The sequence below is a fragment of the Melopsittacus undulatus genome, chromosome 6 (genome assembly GCF_012275295.1).
Source record: "Melopsittacus undulatus isolate bMelUnd1 chromosome 6, bMelUnd1.mat.Z, whole genome shotgun sequence".
NCBI lineage: Eukaryota > Metazoa > Chordata > Aves > Psittaciformes > Psittaculidae > Melopsittacus > Melopsittacus undulatus.
The window spans coordinates 44261174-44279834 of NC_047532.1; the positions used below are offsets into that span (position 1 = coordinate 44261174).

The following is an 18661-nucleotide window of genomic DNA, read 5'->3' on the forward strand; positions in this document are numbered from 1 at the left end:
ACTGGATGCAAGAGTTACGTGTGGCTCTGTCCATGGGCAGTGGCAACAGGAACAATGTGGATGCTGTAATAAAAGAGTCACAGGTGCCCCAGTCTGGTTAAAAGCACTTGTTTATTGGTTACAATATCAACTCATGGCAACATCTTTCACTGAGCCACTGTACAAATACAAAGAAAAAGATCCATCGTGGAAAAAAAAGAAGCTATAAACAGAGTTCATAGCAAGTGATTTTTTTTTCACAGGGAAGTCTTTTTACAACAGCACTGTTAAAGACCAAATGGCACAAGTCCCTGGTTTTTTTAATAGCTTAAATAAAAGCTTTAAGACTGTTTCTGAATACATACACAATCCAAAGGCAGTGCAGAATCACTTCATAATTGGTAACATTACTGAAGTTTTCCAAAGTAGTCAGCAACAAGTTAAAAAATGAAACAAAACAAACCAGAAATGAAGCTGATGAGAACTGCTGGAAACTAAAGGCAAATTAAAACCAAGCATGTTCAGAAGCACTTTTTTTGGACTCCTTTGGACGTAATATGTACTACAAGGGTTCAGATGCTTTTTGTTTTTCAAAATAAAAAAGGAGAAAAAACACAAAGAGAGCACCATTGTGTAAGTAAAACAAAGGCTTGAAATACCTAAGACTATTCCACTGAAGTCCATATTAGTTAAAACCTAAACATACTGTGTGGTATAAGAATGTCAGGCACATGTAATCTGTTATCAGTTATTATATCAATTAGTAACACTGTTCACACATTTACCATAACAACACTGCATTAACATTCTGCATGTATTTTACATAACCAGCAATTGGATAAAAAGGCTTGTGGTGCCTCCGAAGTGTAGGAAGTAGTTTTACCAGCATGCATGCCAGATTACGGTATACAAAGTGCACCATCAACCCATGCTTAAGTACTTGTACAGGAAATGCTATCTCAAAAATCAGTCATTCTGCTACACGACCATTTATACCAACTAGTTTAATTAGCCAATACTCTCACCAACATCTTAAAGCACAGCACTAAACCTAGTGGAGGTGACAGTGTCCTCAAAGAGGAAAGACTAAGCACTCTTGGAATGTTTTCACAATGGTTTCATTCCACCTTAAAGTAATGTGAACTTCATTGTGGGACAAGCGGTTACACAAACTGAATTAAAGAGTAACTAGTTCCAACCCATGCATTACAGTAAGCACACTAGGACCAGCTGTTATAGCAGTTCAGCTTTGCCAAGTCAAGGTCAGGCCCTCTCCTGTGGCAGGGGGAAAAGCCCATTTAATCTGAGTTCCATTTGAAATGGATTGTACTGTTGTCAATACATTGAACTATCAGTTCTGCCAGATACTGCGCCGTACCTGCAATTTAGCAAGGCAGAGGATAGCAATGTTTGGAAGAATAAAGGTCTGGAGACAGATGGAAATAGGCCCACGGTATTGGAAGAAGCGAGTACACATCAGCATAATGCCACAGAGAAGCTTCTTGTGGTTTCCAGAATCTGAACCAGTATCTCTACCAACGAACCCATGTCTGAGTCTACACAGGAACAAGCCTGGGTTGGGCGCTTGCCTGATGAGTATTTGCTATTGCAAAGATACATCGACACTAGAAAATGCTGACAAAAATACTGTACCTGAATAAAAGATACCTTGTTACCCAAAGCACATAGCTCCACTTTCCAAGCCTGGGAGGCTGGGTTAAGAGTTACGTTGCCACCGTTTTGGCACAGTGGTCTTAGTTCCTCCATTCCTGTAATTACAGAAGTTGTGTGACATTCAGGTAATGATGTGGTTTGGCAACAAACCATTACAGATGGGTTCCAATGGACCCACTAGTGCTGCAAAACCTCCAGTGTAAGAAGGTTGTGGTGCACAGGCAGAAATCACACAAGACACATACCTGAACCTACTTTAAACTATAGGCACACTCCCTTTTGTTTGAGATTCAAAACTGGGAGTAAAACCTTTGAAGTAAATCTGAAGAAGGGTCATTTCATTACCTTCCTCATGTTAGGAGGAGTTTGAGCTTCTACCATAAAAACCCCATCCATTTTAGTAAAGGCATCAATCTTGAAAGGCCACTGATCACTGCAGAAAGAAGGAAATAACCCAGCCTATGCAAGTTTGTTATTTGGCCTCATATAACAGCAATGCCTTACACTGAATCTGTAGGCTTTAAACAAAAAACAACCAAAATCTAAGCTCTATCCAGGACAGTAACTCAACAGCACACATCACTTTGGTGGGATCTACCACCAGATTCCTACAAGCTCCCCAGAAGCATCAATACCTTTTTTCCCCCGTTGTGCATGGGCTCCTTCCAGGTGTCCTTGTTCACCAGCACAGAAGGAGCCACCTTGGGACCTGTGATACTACAGACACTGGTTAAGTGGATGGCAGAAGCCAGCAGATACCTGCATGATGCTTTTGGAAACCTCATTAGCATGTAGTTGGCATTTCTTATTTTAAAAGCAGCTGAATCCAACAGACAGTTGCCCATCAAACAATGACAACGAAATTATTTGTGGCAATCCCTGCTCAAGAACCATGACCACATTACAGTCTACCTGAACTGCTGAGAAAAATTATATACATCTGTAAAATTTATTGGAGTTTTGCAAGTAGAAACTAGTTCTTAATACCAGAATAATGTAAAAACGGCACCTGTCTTCTTCAAGGCGTTCATTAGGAAATTGGTTCAAAACACTTCTATGGAAAAACACTTTTTAGAAAAAGAAGATTTTCTTAAAATGCCTTAGTAACAAATTTCCAGAATGATTCGCTCAAGGCAGCTGTGAGTTAAAAACAAGCGCACCACTGAAAAAATAAAGCATGTCTGCAAGATCCCAAAGAGCTGCTCGCTTGAGAGAGTAACAGGAATTCTGTAATAGTTCTGTTAATGCAGACATCATAAAGCAAAATGCTGAGGCATCCCTGTGACATACAATACAGTGTGATTTTGGTCCTACACCGCAGTCTGCTGTCAGGAAATGTTTACTTCTCCAGCACAAGGCGCACCTTTTTCTAAAGGTGAATTTACTGTGATTGACTGGTACATTTCTTGGCACCTTCACCATTACAGACATGGCAGGTTTACAGGCACAGTCTGGAAGTACCAGAATTTAAGATTTTAAAATGGCAGAAACTTGACAAGGAGTCATCTCAGCCACAAATCTGCTGTGGTGTATTACAAGATACCAGGCCCTTTTATTTCCTACCTGGCCCCAAGATACCCAGGCTCCCCGTAGCTTCAGATGAGGGCAGATCAACATTACCTTCCAACCTGATGATATGAAATTTGCTTTATCTTAAAAAAGCCACTTACGAGAAGCCAACAGGACTTAATTCCCTTTTCCAAAAATGCCACAGACATCCAGGTTCCAAGACAACATCTACTGCAAGTGCAGGAGTGCTGCCAGACACCAAGAAGTTAACTGATCTCGGGTCACTTCAAACAGGCATAGGTCCCTTGATTTTCTTACACCTACACTCACCTGTACTTGATCAGAACCTATCATTATAAGCAGCTGACATTAAAATCAGAATAAAATCAGGAAGGGGAGAGGAAATGGCTATTTACAGTGTCAGAGCTGCAGAACAATTAGCATCTAATAAGCCCCCACGGCACAGAGCTCTGTGACCACAGGAGAAGAAGCAAGTCACAAAGTTGACAGGGTGAAGTTTTAAAGGGTCACACAGGTAAGTAATGTTATTTGGTTTGTTGCAAGTTACACAGTTCCTTTTAGACTTCACACTGCACATAACTGACAAGTGCTTTTGGTTGTGGTATGCTTTGGCAAGCCCCTAACTTTGAGGGGAATTACAGGCGATTAACTGCACATTTAAATCTATGCTAAGAATTTAAGCAACGTCCTCCTGAATTTCTCAGCTGATTGTGGTAATTGAGCACACTTTGCAAATACACAGCTCCCTGCACTGAGCAGCATGCCCAGTGAGTCTGGGAGTGCAGGTCAGCCAGAGTCTGGGATGGGTTGAAGCAACCTCGTTTAGTTAGAGTTGAACTGTTGGAAGGAAAAGCACTTGGCCACTTAATGACAGCAATGGAGGGCACTGGGCTTCCATACCCGAGGACTGCATGGAGTAACTGACATGAAAAGCTGCAGTAAGGAAGCTCTAATACTTCTGATTTATAAAATGTTATTATTTCATAATTATTTTTGCTGTTGTTGCAGGTCTGCCTGGTGTTAACTCCTTGGTGTTTGGAGGCCATGAATGCAAATGGATGAACCAGGAACCACTAGGTTGAAGGAGGAACCCCCAGGATTAAAAATATGCAAGCAGATCAAGAAGTGAGTGTGTAAGGCGGTAGGTATTAACTGGGAGTCTCCAGGGCCTTTAAAAAAAACAAGAGTTCAAATGCCTTCCATTATAAAAACACATACATACCATTGGCTTCACTTTATCTACAGTAAATTCACAAAAACATTTAAAACAGCAATCTAGTTCATCCACTACAAAACTCGAAGTGACATCTTGGGTTAAAAGCAAAGCTATAAATGTAGTTCCTTAAAAAAATGCAAACATATTTCTTTACATACAGACACATGTTACATGATTGGCCGCTATAACGTGTATATTCTGTTATGTACAGAAAAAAAAAAGTACAGGAGTAGCAGACTGAGCACAAGCAAAAACCCTTCAAGGACAATCTAACCAAACCACCAAAAACGAAAAGACTGGCTCTTAGTTTGTCGGTCACCATGATTATGTGTGCTGGCCCCTTTTAAAAAGTCAGTGATTTCTTCCCCCCTCCCTATTTCTTCACTTGATTTTTTTTTCTAGTTTACAGAAAGCCTTTTTGTGTAATAATCAGTGAATAGAAAAAACTTCACCTGCAAATACAAGGTAGAAATGTTATTTCACAGCTATAGGCTGCAGCATTGATCTCTCCAGATCTCAAATGGAGAATGTACATGTTTGGCTCCCAGTTAATTCCAGATTCTGAGAAAACTGTCCCAAGACCCTGTAGCTACAGCCATGCCGTCATCAGTAACACCTAAACAGCTCACACGGTTGTCATGGCCAGCAAGGACACCTGCAAAAGAAGAAGCAACAGAAGTTAGCATCCACAGAATGCCAAGGACTTCAGCTGTTCCTCTGCTCACCCAGAGAAGTCTTCAGATTTGGTAAAAACAATGTACTGCAAGTTCTAATCATCCTTTTTCTCTTTCCCCTGAAGAACTCTGTACATCACAGCAGCCATAAAGAAACCCAACAAGGTTTTTAACAAACATGTAAGCACAATATTCCCTCCATTTTTCTTGCCCTCATTTCTCCTTTCTTCCCCCCCCAAAGACCTCCTCATCCCTATTCAATCTCTCTACTGTTTTTCCCTTGCTTTCAACAGCACTGTCCACAATTTCGGCCATCAAGTGCTCTGAAAACAGATGTGATTATCTCCTGACAGTGCCCTGGATACAGGAGCTACCTTGAGATTCTCATGTTTGAAAAACCTTAAGGATCAAAAATCCACAACATATTTGTGTGAGACTATAGGAAAGTCAGCACTGTACCCTGCCTCCTCCTGCTTTCTTTTTGGTTTCCTTATATTTGCACTTGTCTACTCTCCTGAGGTACCGCATCCAGGTCTATTAAAATTCAGCCTGTCCATGTCCCTTGAGGAAAAGGACATTTTCAGTTTGAGTAGCAAAATCAAGGTTTAGAGCCGAACCAGGCCCCACCATTTGATTTACTGTACGAAGTGAGAATGATGCAGCTATGCTGCCTATCCTGACAGAAGTGACTAACTCCAAGACTAAAAATGTCCACTTCCCCTCTTCTCCCAACAGCAGGAAATTATGGTCCCCAGAGCAAAAGGACCAGTGTAATTTACTGTAATCCAGGTTATGTCCTGCAAATGTGTAATTTTGTATTACTTAATTTCACACACTTGAGTCAAATAAATTTCCTGTAGACATAATTTTGGAGGCTGTTCTTTAGCCTCAAGAGCTGGTATCTTCCAGCACAGATATATAACAGCCTGGCTATTTCACTAACTGAAGCACTTACTTCACACATCATACAGATGAAACTATAATGCAGTGTAACAACTGAAAGATATAACCAAATGCATAAAAATAAAAGGATGCCATTCAAAAAGAAGGTAGCGTTTAAACACAGCAAGCAGGTTCCATATCATCAGCAATAGCACTGGCAAGGAGCTGGTTCAGTGTTTTGCACAGATTCTGAATATCCATTTTCTGCTAAGGAAATGGGAAAGTTCAGCTCATTGCAGTTACGTGTCCTCACCTGCTCTCTCCCCTTTCAGAGTATCCCACACGTTGCAGTTGAAGTCATCATAACCTGCTAGCAAGAGGCGGCCACTTTTCGAGAAGGCTACAGAAGTGATCCCGCAAATGATGTTGTCGTGAGAGTACAGCATTAATTCCTGATCGGCACGGAGGTCAAAGAGTCGGCAAGTGGCATCATCAGATCCAGTGGCAAATGCGTGTCCATTAGGGAAAAACTGGAAGTTTTAATTAAGAGACACGAGTTTGACACCGGAAATATACATTGCCCATGCATTATTTCAATAACATCACAGGATTATTTTGCTAGGGTGACAAGGTAAAGGCACAATCATTTATTTAAAACACAAACCCAAAACCAGTCTGCATGTTAAAAAAATGCATATACCAAACTACACAACGGAACACTCCTAGAATAGTATTGGGGACACCTGAATGACCAAAATTTTACCCAAACAGTTCCTGCAAGTGGTATTAATGGGAATCAAAGGAGATGCAACTAACTCCTACAAAACAAAGCAAAAGGCAGCTATGTGGATCCTGGCTGTGGGCCAGGAAGACTTGGGTGAAACGAGCACAATGTTCCACCTCGAGCTGGTCATCCTGATTCACTCAGCCAGGAGACTGGATTGCAAGCAATTCAATTTCCAAAAAACCTACTCCAGATCAGAGTTATTCTTACAACAGCCATATTGACTGAAAGGGGAATTAAGAGAGCTCAGCAGAGCTCAGGATTCAGGTCTAAGTATAGGAACTGCATTTTTCTACTGGTCATGCTTTTGGTATTTTCTCAGCCTTTATGATGTCTCATGTTTATCAAAACCAGATGCAGCTTAGCCTTAGATTTCATTCCCTATTTATCTGAGTGTGTATCTTGCAGATCAGAACATAGTGTTACTATGACAGAGAGGAAATATAATCCAGTTTATAAATATTACAAAATTATTCCAGGGATGAATATTTAACATATGTACTGATTCAAACTTTGCCTCCCAGAGTATTTTGCCAAAAGCTTTTTTCAACAAAATACATAAGTACTTTTGTTCAACACAGAACTTTAAGATGAAGATGCCTGGCTATTTTGCTCCCTATCAGTGTATTGCATTTATCTACAATTTTCAGTTTTTAACACATCATCACACTGAAAAAAAGTTTCATTCCTCCATTCTTTGCTTCCTAATAAAAGTTCTCAGTTACTGTACAAAAACACAGCCAAAACTATTCCAAGAACACTTCAACGCATCACAAACAACAGTGATAATAATTCATTTATAAACTAGATTGTAAGTTATCAGACAACCTTCTTGATTACATACAATTTTAGTCACCACCCTAACAAAGTACTTTATTTGAAATCAAGGTAACCCAGAAGGAAAACAGCTGAATTCATGCAACTACAGCTTTTATCCTCCCCCTTTCTTCCCATGTGGAAATATAAACAATCACTTACACAAACTGCATTAATATCTGACACATGCCCTGTGAATGACTGCCTGCACATTCCATCTCGAATATCCCAAAGCTTTGAGGAGGCATCACAGGCACCCGAAACAAAAGTCCTCATATCTGGACTTAGAGAGAGACTCATCACATCGCCAGTATGCCCAGTGAATGTGGTGGTCTGTTGACCGGTTTCAATATCCCACAAAGCGCTGCAGGTAAAGTGACAACATTAATACAATGTATGTGGTTTATCTGAGAGTTTTAAGTTTCAAATACAAACTAAGGCATTGGAGTGGATGGGTGAGGGGGTGAAGAAAATAAACAAGCGGGGGAAATAGAGGGGAAAGGAAGCAACAGCTCAAAAACTCACCAAGTGGTGTCTCCTGAGCTAGTGACAATTTGGTTGTCATCCAGAAAGCGACAACAGGACAAGTAACCTGAAAACAAAACCTTTATGTTAGTTTCAGAGGCAGGAGTAATAAGTGAAGTTTAAAATCCAAGAGCAGTGATTATAAAGTTCTCCCACAGCTAGTCTTTAACCAACAAAACTAATTCACAGTTCATAATGCACTTCAAAGTGAGATGGATTCATTCAGGACAATAAAAAAAACCAAAGCTGAAGCAAGAATACGGCTGACCTGTATGCCCTGGCAGCTCTCGGCTCACTCTCACATTGCCCTCTCTGGTTTTTAAGTTGTATATGGAACAGATGTTGTCCAATCCACCACAAGCAACGTAGTTTCCAGACGGTGCGTACGCGCAAGTCATCACCCAGGAGGATCTCAAAGGAATGGCGTGCATCTGCAGAAAGACGGAGCTCATGAATGTCACATTACATGTCAGCTCTTATTTTTCACTGAGGTCATTCATATCAGTTCGTGAATTAGAGCAGATTAGACAAAGTGTGTATCATAAGTTTCAGTATTTTGATTTTACAACATATTACAACTCATTTCATATTTAAACAAACTTACACACTAAGATGAAAAGTGCCAGTAGGCTCCGAAGTACATGTACAGAACTTCAGTAAAACATTATTTAATAGCAAAGCTATAATAACTATTTTCAACATTTGTTTATTCTGCTTAAATTCCTTTGTCCAATTCTTCTACAGAACTATAGGTTATAAAATGGGATGGTTGTACCCACGGAGAGCAGACAGTTTACAAAAACAGGTCACCACTCCACCTAAGTTTCTCTCATTTAAAAGGTTTTTCTTTTGTCTTTCCCCCCTACTTTCTCTGCCCTCCAAAGCTCTCTTGTAAATTCTGAGGTTGTGTATTTTTACAATTTAAAACCAAATGACTTTCAGAAGCAACACCACATAGGCAGAGAGCAACAGCTACAAGCTACCACACTAGCAAGTAAGAAAGAAAACGTGATGTGTTACCTGCAACTACTGCTTCCGAAACATAACCTACAACATATCACTAGTAACCAGCTATTCGTGAAAGGAAAAAGGTTATGGCTGAATTAGAAAAAGACTGCCTCTTTTCATTTTCGCCTTGCAACCGTAGCAGAAAATAAGACACAAGCCCCCTCAATCACACACAGTGTCCATGAATTGATATAAATGATAAATACCTTATTTGTTGTATAACTATCCCAAATAATTAATTTTCCATCTTGAGAAGCACTGACTAGTAGCCTAAAAATAAAATTAGATAAATTATGTTAATATAAAACAAACTCCCCAAAAGGCTCAAACCAGACATGCATCATGCACGATAACCAAGTGATTCAGAAATGTCATAATTTCTTTATTACCCTCTTCTTTGGGGGTCAGAGAGTGGGGAGATGGTGTTGGAAAAAAAAATGTGCAAAGGTCTACACATTACCTGACCAAAGAATCACATGTCCACAGGGACTCTGATTAACAATGGACAAAACCAAACATATTGAAAACGCATTTTATGAACTCTCTCCACTGCTTTTATTTTTCAGATACTATTTTATCTACACAGCTACACAAAAATGAACAAGAAATTCAAGGGGAAATAAATATTGTTTTGAGAGCACCTCTTAGATATATTTCCTTCTGGATGTATTTCTTTCTGAACTACAAAACAGAGTATCAACCATGAGGCACTGTTAACAACTGGCCATCAGCTGCTCTAAAGGCAGCACAATAAAATTCCTTCCTAGAAGCTAAGTAACTTTTCCCACTGTGTACAAAAGGATCCTTTTTTCAATGAAATAAAATTTGGAAAGTTTTTAAATCTCCGTTATCACAGAAATTACAGGATTAGTCAACATCACGGAAAATGCAATACCCATCATTCTCAAAACATGCCCCACCACATACCCTCCTCTGCTTAAGGCTCAACATAGTTAACACTAAAAGAAGAAAAGGGCAAAATGTCTGTGGTAAGAACACACAAAGTACCTCTCCTTTTCAATCAAGGCTCCTCTGTTACCACTACGCAATCCTCACTGGCTATAAAAAGGTGAACTATAACTAAAGACAAAAAAAATCACTACAGCTGTGGTCTGTGACCCCCCTGCACAGGCACCAACACCATAGCACATGGCTCCCAAAACCTGGTATTAACTCTAAATTCAGCATTCTGATTTCTAGCCCTTAAACTGCAGGTTTAAGGGTCACTTGTACAAACCTTGAGTCCGATCCCCAGTGCATAGCATAGATTTTGGCTAAGTGACCTCTAAGCGTACGCCTTGTTCGCATTTGAATTCGACCCACTGAGTCCAGACTTGTTGTGATCTAAAAATAAATAAAACAAACCCTTGAGATACTTAGAACTATTTTTAATACACAAGATAACAAAATACATTTGAAGTCTGATAGAAAATAATCTATCTTGGCATGCAACATAAAACTAAACTTAACGGACACTAGTGTACAGCCTAACATTAGTTAGGGAAATGTAATGCTGAGAAAAAACTTTATAGAATACAGACTAACAACTTCGCTATGGGTATACCTAAAACTTCAGAAGGCTTTCAAAATATACTGCCCTGTAATACTGAAGCTATTTCATGTTATTGAATCTCAAAGTTTTCAGTTAAAATCAATGGAAGAAAATACTCCAGTATTTGCCGCATTGCTACTTTCCAAAGCATGGCAGAACATTAATTGCAAAATACTTCTGTTTCTGAAACAGAGCTAGAAGACATTTATTTAAGTCTTTCTAAATATACTAAACTCAAATAAACATACTCTATTTGTAAACTGGAAGCAGGACTCATCATGATGGTGGTAGTTTTTGACCAGTTGGGGCTTTTTGCTGTTTTACTTGGTTTTGGGTTTTTTTGGTGAGGTTGTTTTGTATTGGTTTTAAGTAACTGTAAAAATACACAGGACATCTCCAAAGGCTTGTTTCACCTTATTCCGTCAGTTACTAAGCAGAAGCATGTTACAGACATAAACTGTATGGATTTTTACTTATACATCTATGTATACAGCCTATGCACAGAATCAAGAACATAACATACCTGAGCAAGAGTTGTGTCGCTACATGCTTTTCTTGCATCCTGAAACAAAATAAAGGGGCAATTTCAATCTAAAAGGCAACACTGAACAACTGAAAGCGTCTAAAGGAAAAATAACTCTTAAGCTAGACTTTAATAGACTCAAAATGCCTCAAGCCAACAACAACTTGGCATGTGCCAATATGCCTTCTGTCACCCTGATGTTTTATTGTCCAAGGAATCTAAGCTGGTGGTAGCAGAGGAAAAGGGACTTAAGGAAGGCCATGTCCTTCTTTGGAGTCCCTTTTTACAGAATACGTGATTCAAAGGTATCTGGACCCAGCCTGAAATCCCATAGCCTATCCTCTTCCCTGTATTCCTTCCCTCCTGTGGATGTGCTTGCTCAGGGTGTGCTGAGCACCAAGGGAAAACCAATCCACCTGAAAAAGCAGCTATGTATTATACATAATTAGCAAGCTTTGTGCTACAGGAGACTCTTGCAGTAACCCCCTTATGAGCACAGCTGTGATGATGCTAGTTATGAGAGGCAGGACCTGGAGAGCAGGACAGACAGCAGGCTTTAACTGAAGCCATCCTGGGTTCAGCAGTAGCAGTCATTTTTTCTCCTTAGTAGCTGGTACAGTGCTGTGTTTTTGGCTTTCAGCCTGGGAACAGTGGTGATAACACCGATGTTTAGTCTGAGCAAGGATTTTCTGAGCCTCATGCTCTGCCAGGGAGGAGGGGAAGCCAGAAGGAAGCACAGACAGGACACCTGACGCAAACTAGCCAAAGAGGTATTCCATACTACAGCACGTCATGCCCAGGATGTAACTGAAAGTTACCCAGAAGGGCTAGATCACTGCTGGGTGGGGGCAAGGTATCAGTCAGCAGGTGGTGAGGTATTGTATTCTCCTCCCTTGTTATTTCCCTTATCGTTGTTATCATTGGTGGTAGCAGTAGTGGTTTGTGTTATACCTTAGTTACTGGACTATTCTTTTCTCAACCTGTGGGAGTTACATTCTTTTGATTCTCCTCCCCATCCCTCTGGGAGTGGGGGAGGAAGGGGGGGAGTGAATGAACGAGCTGTGTGGCTGGGTTTAAACCACAACAGAAGCTTAAGCTGCTGATGCACTTCACACAAAACCAAGATAAAACCAGTCAACTAACACCCTCATTCGTGCTCACGTCTCCATGCAGATCCTCCTGTCTTTCTTTCATTATTTCAGACTCTGTGGGTATACGACATACTTCTGCACATTATTCAATCTTACCCAGAAAACAGACTTCACTTTTGTTTGTATAATCAGAGTAACAGATTAGACACCTGACAAAAGCAACACCCCGATTTTGCAAAGCCTGGTTTCAGTTGCAATTGTGACTACAGCACACCCTGGCAACTCAGGCTCCAGAAAAACAAATAAATAGGCACACAGTCAGCAACCACTTCTGAGAAACATGGTTTAAAATAACTGACTCAATATTAAAGACAGGAACTTTATAGCACAAGGTAAAGACAAAACTATCAACAGCAGTATTGAAGGATTAGCCCTCTCTAACAAGATCCTCTCTAACTCCCTGTAATTTCCCCAGATACCTTCCAACTGCTGTAAGCAGTGAAGCAGGCCCCTCACAAATGGCAGACAAACGGCCACCTTCACCACTGACCTGTGTGTCCTCCCCCATCCCAGGAAAGCATTCAATCTGTGCACTGATGGCAATGCCCTCTTTGAGAGGAAGAACGGAAACATTTACTCAACACATTTTGGAACTGCACCAACACTTTCTAACTGGGATCTTAAAGTTTTTCAGGCTCCTGCTTGAGAGTTACTTGACACTTCAACTTTAACAATTTTTAATGCATGTTTTTTGATCACCCTTTATAGCTTTCATCCCAGAGCACAAGCCCTAGAGCAGATTAAACCATCTCAACTTCTTTTTAAAATGTCTGAACTGCAAAAATATTTATAAAATGTTGATGTCTGGAATTAGGAGGGGTTTAAAATACCAAAGCAGCAAATCCCCTTGCGCTCAGGACTTATTTCATCCACAGGAAGAAACGCGCTACGTTTTAAACAACTTTGTTTAGTTTAGCTGAAATACTTGAACACGTTCAAGAGCAAATGAATTCTGAATGCAGACCAAACAAAACAAAGCAATTTTTCTAAAGAAAGGGCTATTAGCAACACCTATACTTGGGGCTGTCTAATTACTTGCCATGCGATTGGCAAAGCTGGAGGGAAAGCCAAGTTTCAGCAGGCTATTTTAATTCTCCCATTTTACTTGTCATTTCTACATATGAATCATCATAACAGAACCATTAATATCCCAGAACAGTTTGGGTTGGAAGGGACCTTAAAAATAGTCTAGTTCCAACCTCCTGCCAGGGGCAGGGACACATTAGTGTCGTAACATAAACATCTTCCTCTATCTGGTTGTAACTTCTTCTCAGTTCATACAGTAGACAATGCAGAATTTGTGAGAAAAATCTATGCGCTCCATGCGGATTGTGCAGCTCCCACAACTTCCCAGCACACACACTTAGGATTTCACTTTTTCCAAAAAAAAAAAAAAAACTATATGTGCTTTTCTAAATAATGTCTTTATTTGTTCAAAATGTCATTCAATTTCAAACAACACTGTACCAAGTATACAACACCTCCAGACATCATAACCTGAATTTCAATTCTGAAAGTGCACCACATGAGAATTTTATTATGCTTTATATTTTTCTTTTTATTACAGACAGAACTGGGGATCATAAAGCCATCTACTATCTAATGGTTCATTATTCACTGACATTTCAAACTTCCTGCACTAAAACTTCATGCAGCCTTACTTTATCCCTCCAGCATAGTGTATCTGTGTACAGAACCAGACCTGTAATAATGGCATGGGGAGGCAAAGGTACTGCATCACCTAGGTATTGTAAAGAAGAAAAATAATCATTAAACATACCTAAAATATAGCAGACTAATGGGAAACTGAAAGCTGTGCATCAGAGTTTATTCTGCTTCAGGAAGCTGCAGGTATAATCTTATCTGGACCTCAGTCTTAATCACAAAGCTGATTTTTTGTGACTATATTGTTAGGGAAAATACCAGGCAAAACCCAAGAGTTGTGAACAGCTACAACAGCAAACTACTATCTGTAAAACACCAAGTGCTGCTGCTGACCTCATCTCTTTAGGAGTGCATAACAATAATTTCTGAAAATTCCCAGCCCACTTGCTATTCTAGACAATTGCAATTTTATTATTTTTAAGATCCTGTATCTATCCTGGTACCCATACCACACAACACACCAATTTATAAAGAAAACTGTGTGAAAATAAGCACAATAAGCAACATAAATAATCAACTATACAAATATGAAACTGAATTATCTGATCAGAAAGTTTCTTGAATATTAAGTATTGGGAGCCTGCACTCAGATCCAAAGAGGCAAATGTTGATTACCAGTGCTGAGCCAAACGACTCCAATAGCAATAACCACGATTAGTCAGCTACATCTGTCTAGATCCAGTTACAACTTTCAGTGACAGAGTTACAAGGGAGATGTTCAATCAACCCAAAGCCACAAAACTAAATACTTATACAAAGAGACAATCAGATTTTTATTACCTAAAACTTAAACCCAAACATTCCTGCAACACAGTCTAGCTCCCTTAGTTGCCTGGTAACTCTTTCTTCACACAACATAATTTTGCATAGAATCAGACTGATTGATTACTAAGACTGAATTAAGGCTAACTGGCTCACCCCAACATAGTATAATGAGAAAGTCTTTACATTTCAGGCAGAGGAGTAATTGAAAAGTTACATATATCTTTCATTTGTGCAATGACATAATAAAGCCTAAATTTAAGAAAAAGTATTTTAAACTAAAATTTATTTGCATTCCTCTACAGAGCTGCTAAAAGGGATACCCAGTGCCACAACACTAACCGATTGCTGCTTATCTTTCATCAGTGTATTAAGTGAAAACAGGACACAGAGCACTCCTTGGATGATACTGTGAGCACACAGGAAAACATTTGTCGCCAGCAGTACAGCTACCACCACACAAAGTGTTGTTTACCATGTGGCTGATGCTAACAAGCAGCTTGACATCCACTGCACTAAGCAGCAAACCACCACAAAAACAACCGCTGCCAGCAGATGCCATGCTGAAAAAGTCAGCATGCATGCAACATATTCTAGGAAACCTGTAGCCTCAGCCCATAGAAATGTTCGCAAATATGGCATTCCCATATAAACCAGATTTATGAACGCTTCATGTTTAGGAAAAGGAAATCTTGCTGAAGCCTAGACAGGCCTTGAAGATCCTTATTATACTCTGTACTTTTCTCCCTACAGAAAACTGCATCACAGAAATACACAGGCGTGCTGCAACAGATTTCTGGTAAACTGAGAGCTCATACTTGGTTTATCTTCAATGAGTAATTTCAACAAAAAAAGAGCGTATATGGGGGGAATCTACATTTAAAAAAAAAATAAAATTCAACAGGAAGCAAAGAAATAAGGCTTGTAGAAATTACATCCACCTCTTGAAGGTTTTCTCTCACACTCCCTATGCTTTGACCTGAATGTTTACCAAGCATGACAGCACAGTAGTCACTTTTAGCCAGAATGAGCTTTTCTACTACCCTTAGCCCCTACTTGTCATGCCTGGGTTCTGGCAGTTTGCCGCTCCATTTTGGGGTTGTTTTTGTTTTTTTAAATACAAAATAAAAAATTTGCAGAGACACAAACATCCCTAGTACCAGAACCCAGCAAACTTCTTAGCAAATAAAGCACTTAATTCAAGACACATCACAAATGCATTTCATCAGACCGATGGCTTACTTTTCCGATTTTTAAACAAATATTCCCAAAATATTTCAAGCTCTGTACAACTTTAACAAAAACAAGTAATAGATGCGATCTTCACATTTTATTCCTTTAAAGGGGGAATTTTATCATGAAAAATAAGCAATTAGCAATTCTTACTCTGATTTGATTTCGCAGCTGTTCTGCCTCCTGCCGTAACTGTTCCAGCTCACTCATCTTCAGCCTCTATTTCTCACACTCCACTGGTGAAAAAACCTGCCAGGGGGAGAAAAAGTAAGTTTCAGTATCACTTTTTCCTCTTCAAAAAAAAGCTAAACCCAAAGTCACCATGAACTTATACTTGCTCTGCCTTTAGAAAGGCTTCCCTTTAGTGAACTGCCTAATTTGGCAATACATAAGTTATTTTAATTCCTGAATTAGTATGAAAAGCAGAATTAAATTAAGTCCAGTTCGAATACAGAAGCAACTGTCAACAGAAACATCCACTGTACTCCAAAAAGCTTACTGAATGCATTTGTATCACCACTCTCCTCACTCCCTCTCCCAGAAACCCCTGTAAGTCTTCGCCCCAAGATGGCAACAGAGAGCAAAGACTGTAGTGGTCGCCTTAAACCTTTCTTAACCTTTGAGATCAACAGTGCTACAATACAAACACCTTTGCACATGACATCCAAGCTGTTTTTTTTAATTGAAGATGCAAATGTTGAACCCTGGACTATGGCTGAAACAGCAGCGTTCTACTTGGGTATTCCCAAGTACAGCCAACACCACTACAGAAACCTTTTAAGTTCACATACATGCAGACTTCAATACCCTTGCAATGAAAATAAGCTAGTAGGGTGGCTCACAAACACACTAGACACCTGTCTGTATGTTTTTCATTATAGAAAAACTGCAACAGAAAGGTGGCAGTGGTGGTCCCATGACATTATCTAAAAAGCCCAAAACACTTCCAGCTCATAGAAAGACAAAAGTCAAACTGCTTACAAAATTAAAATTGAGAAAGGAAAAGAGGCAGGGAGAAGAACCAATTTAAAACATTATTATTAGCCTTTTACTGAAGCATGAGACACAATACAGTAGTGTCCCTCCAATTTAGTCCACTGAAAAATGCACAAAAAACAGGGGAAGAAAGGTCACAGTGTCTGGCAAGTTGTACACCTCTACCAAAACCACTTGTTTGCTCTGGCTCCTGATTCTCTGTAGTTCAGTAGTGACTTACTCTAAAAGACAGACTCTGGAAAGGTTTTTTCCACCTATAAAACACAACACCCCATAGATGTAAACAGTCAAAAGTTTTGTTTCAAAGTAACTTACTAACAAGATGAATAACCTTGGACTAAACAGCTTAAGCAAGTGTTTGAGAGCTAAGAAACATCTCATTCAAGAAAAGTCCATCTTCATTAATTATCCACATACTCTTTTTTTCAGTCTGAAACTCCACGCTTTACAGATATCACTGCAAAGTCCATTTCAGAATCAACTCGCATACACTAACTGGATCATCTCCAAATCAAAATACATCCTAACCAGTGGTGACTTAGAAGGTCTAACTTGTATTTTCAGTTACACATAAGCAAATTAAGTTCACACCTTTCTCTTCCTCAAACCTATGCTCAACTACAACAATATTATAGTTTGTACACAAATACTCTAGGAGACTACTTTATTTACTACCATCTTCCTATTTCAGAAGCCCAGATTATTTAATACTGCCTAATGCACATCAGGCACAAAACAGAAGTCATCAACACTAATGTCCGATATAAAAAAAAAAAAAAATCAAGCATTAAAAATATCAGCATGCATGCTAATCACATACCTCTATAATCTATCAACCTTAATTACAATCTTAATACATTTGACTGGAATACTATACACCTCTATGAAATATAGCCCCATTTTCAGCTTCAAGAGTGTCAAATTAGGCTTTTCAGCTTGTTTTCCCTTTCTTGTTCTAGAACCTACACAAAGGTTAACACAGACAAAATAATGGATTCAAAGGTCTAAAGCAAGCCAGCCATGATGCCTGCCAACATTTCAGTAGTCTTGCCTGCTATTTTTAACATAAGATAAAGATTCCTAACACAGAAGTTGATGTATTTGATTTTCTGAGAAGGGAAGTCAGCTTCTGCCCTGTGATGTGCCACACACTTCAGTGCTCTGTAAACAGTAACATCAACACAGAGAGGAACTGACCATAAAGAAAGTGCCATTACTATTCAACTGGAAGCACACATGGCTCTTCACAAGTAGCTGAAGTCAGGGCGTTTTCTTATTGCTAAGTAAAAATACAAGCATATTAGAAAATTAGCTGTAACACTGCACTGGCATTCAAAGACCATCAATGACCATACTACATTTCAGTTTTATACAAGGTCAGTCTTACTGACCTTGTCATTCATGGCAGTACTGTTCATCATTGATGCCATTTCTGTATCAAGAAGCACCAGCAGCTAAACAACTGTAAAGCTTAACACCTTTAAATTGTTTTATATTTGTACAAGTTCCTGCATGGACAAAACCCAGCTCCAGAAGCCCTTCCCATCCACCCACCTTTAGCTTAAAAATCAACTCCTAAGCAAATTTTAAAAGCAAATTAAAGGACAATGATCTTGCACACTTTTTTTGAAAAAAAATCATTTTTGTAGTTGAAAAGTCCTAGCAGCATCAGTATGTTCTAAATTTGCAAG

At 39.4% G+C, this 18661-nt stretch overlaps 1 protein-coding gene across 2 annotated transcripts in view; it reads right to left on the bottom strand.

Annotated features, from left to right (window-relative positions):
* Nucleotides 1-92: 92 nt before the first annotated feature.
* Nucleotides 93-18661, bottom strand: part of GNB4 (G protein subunit beta 4) — a 33251-nt gene continuing 14682 nt past the window's right edge. For both annotated transcript variants that reach the window (XM_034063669.1, XM_005146917.4), the window contains exons 2-10: nucleotides 16128-16223; nucleotides 11164-11202; nucleotides 10326-10432; nucleotides 9295-9358; nucleotides 8349-8511; nucleotides 8081-8147; nucleotides 7718-7919; nucleotides 6269-6485; nucleotides 93-5054 (exon numbers count right to left, since the gene is read on the bottom strand). In XM_034063669.1, the coding sequence (XP_033919560.1) occupies nucleotides 4948-5054; nucleotides 6269-6485; nucleotides 7718-7919; nucleotides 8081-8147; nucleotides 8349-8511; nucleotides 9295-9358; nucleotides 10326-10432; nucleotides 11164-11202; nucleotides 16128-16184 (1023 nt within the window). In that variant the 5' untranslated portion in view covers nucleotides 16185-16223 and the 3' untranslated portion in view covers nucleotides 93-4947. The remainder of the gene's footprint in view (nucleotides 5055-6268; nucleotides 6486-7717; nucleotides 7920-8080; nucleotides 8148-8348; nucleotides 8512-9294; nucleotides 9359-10325; nucleotides 10433-11163; nucleotides 11203-16127; nucleotides 16224-18661) is intronic.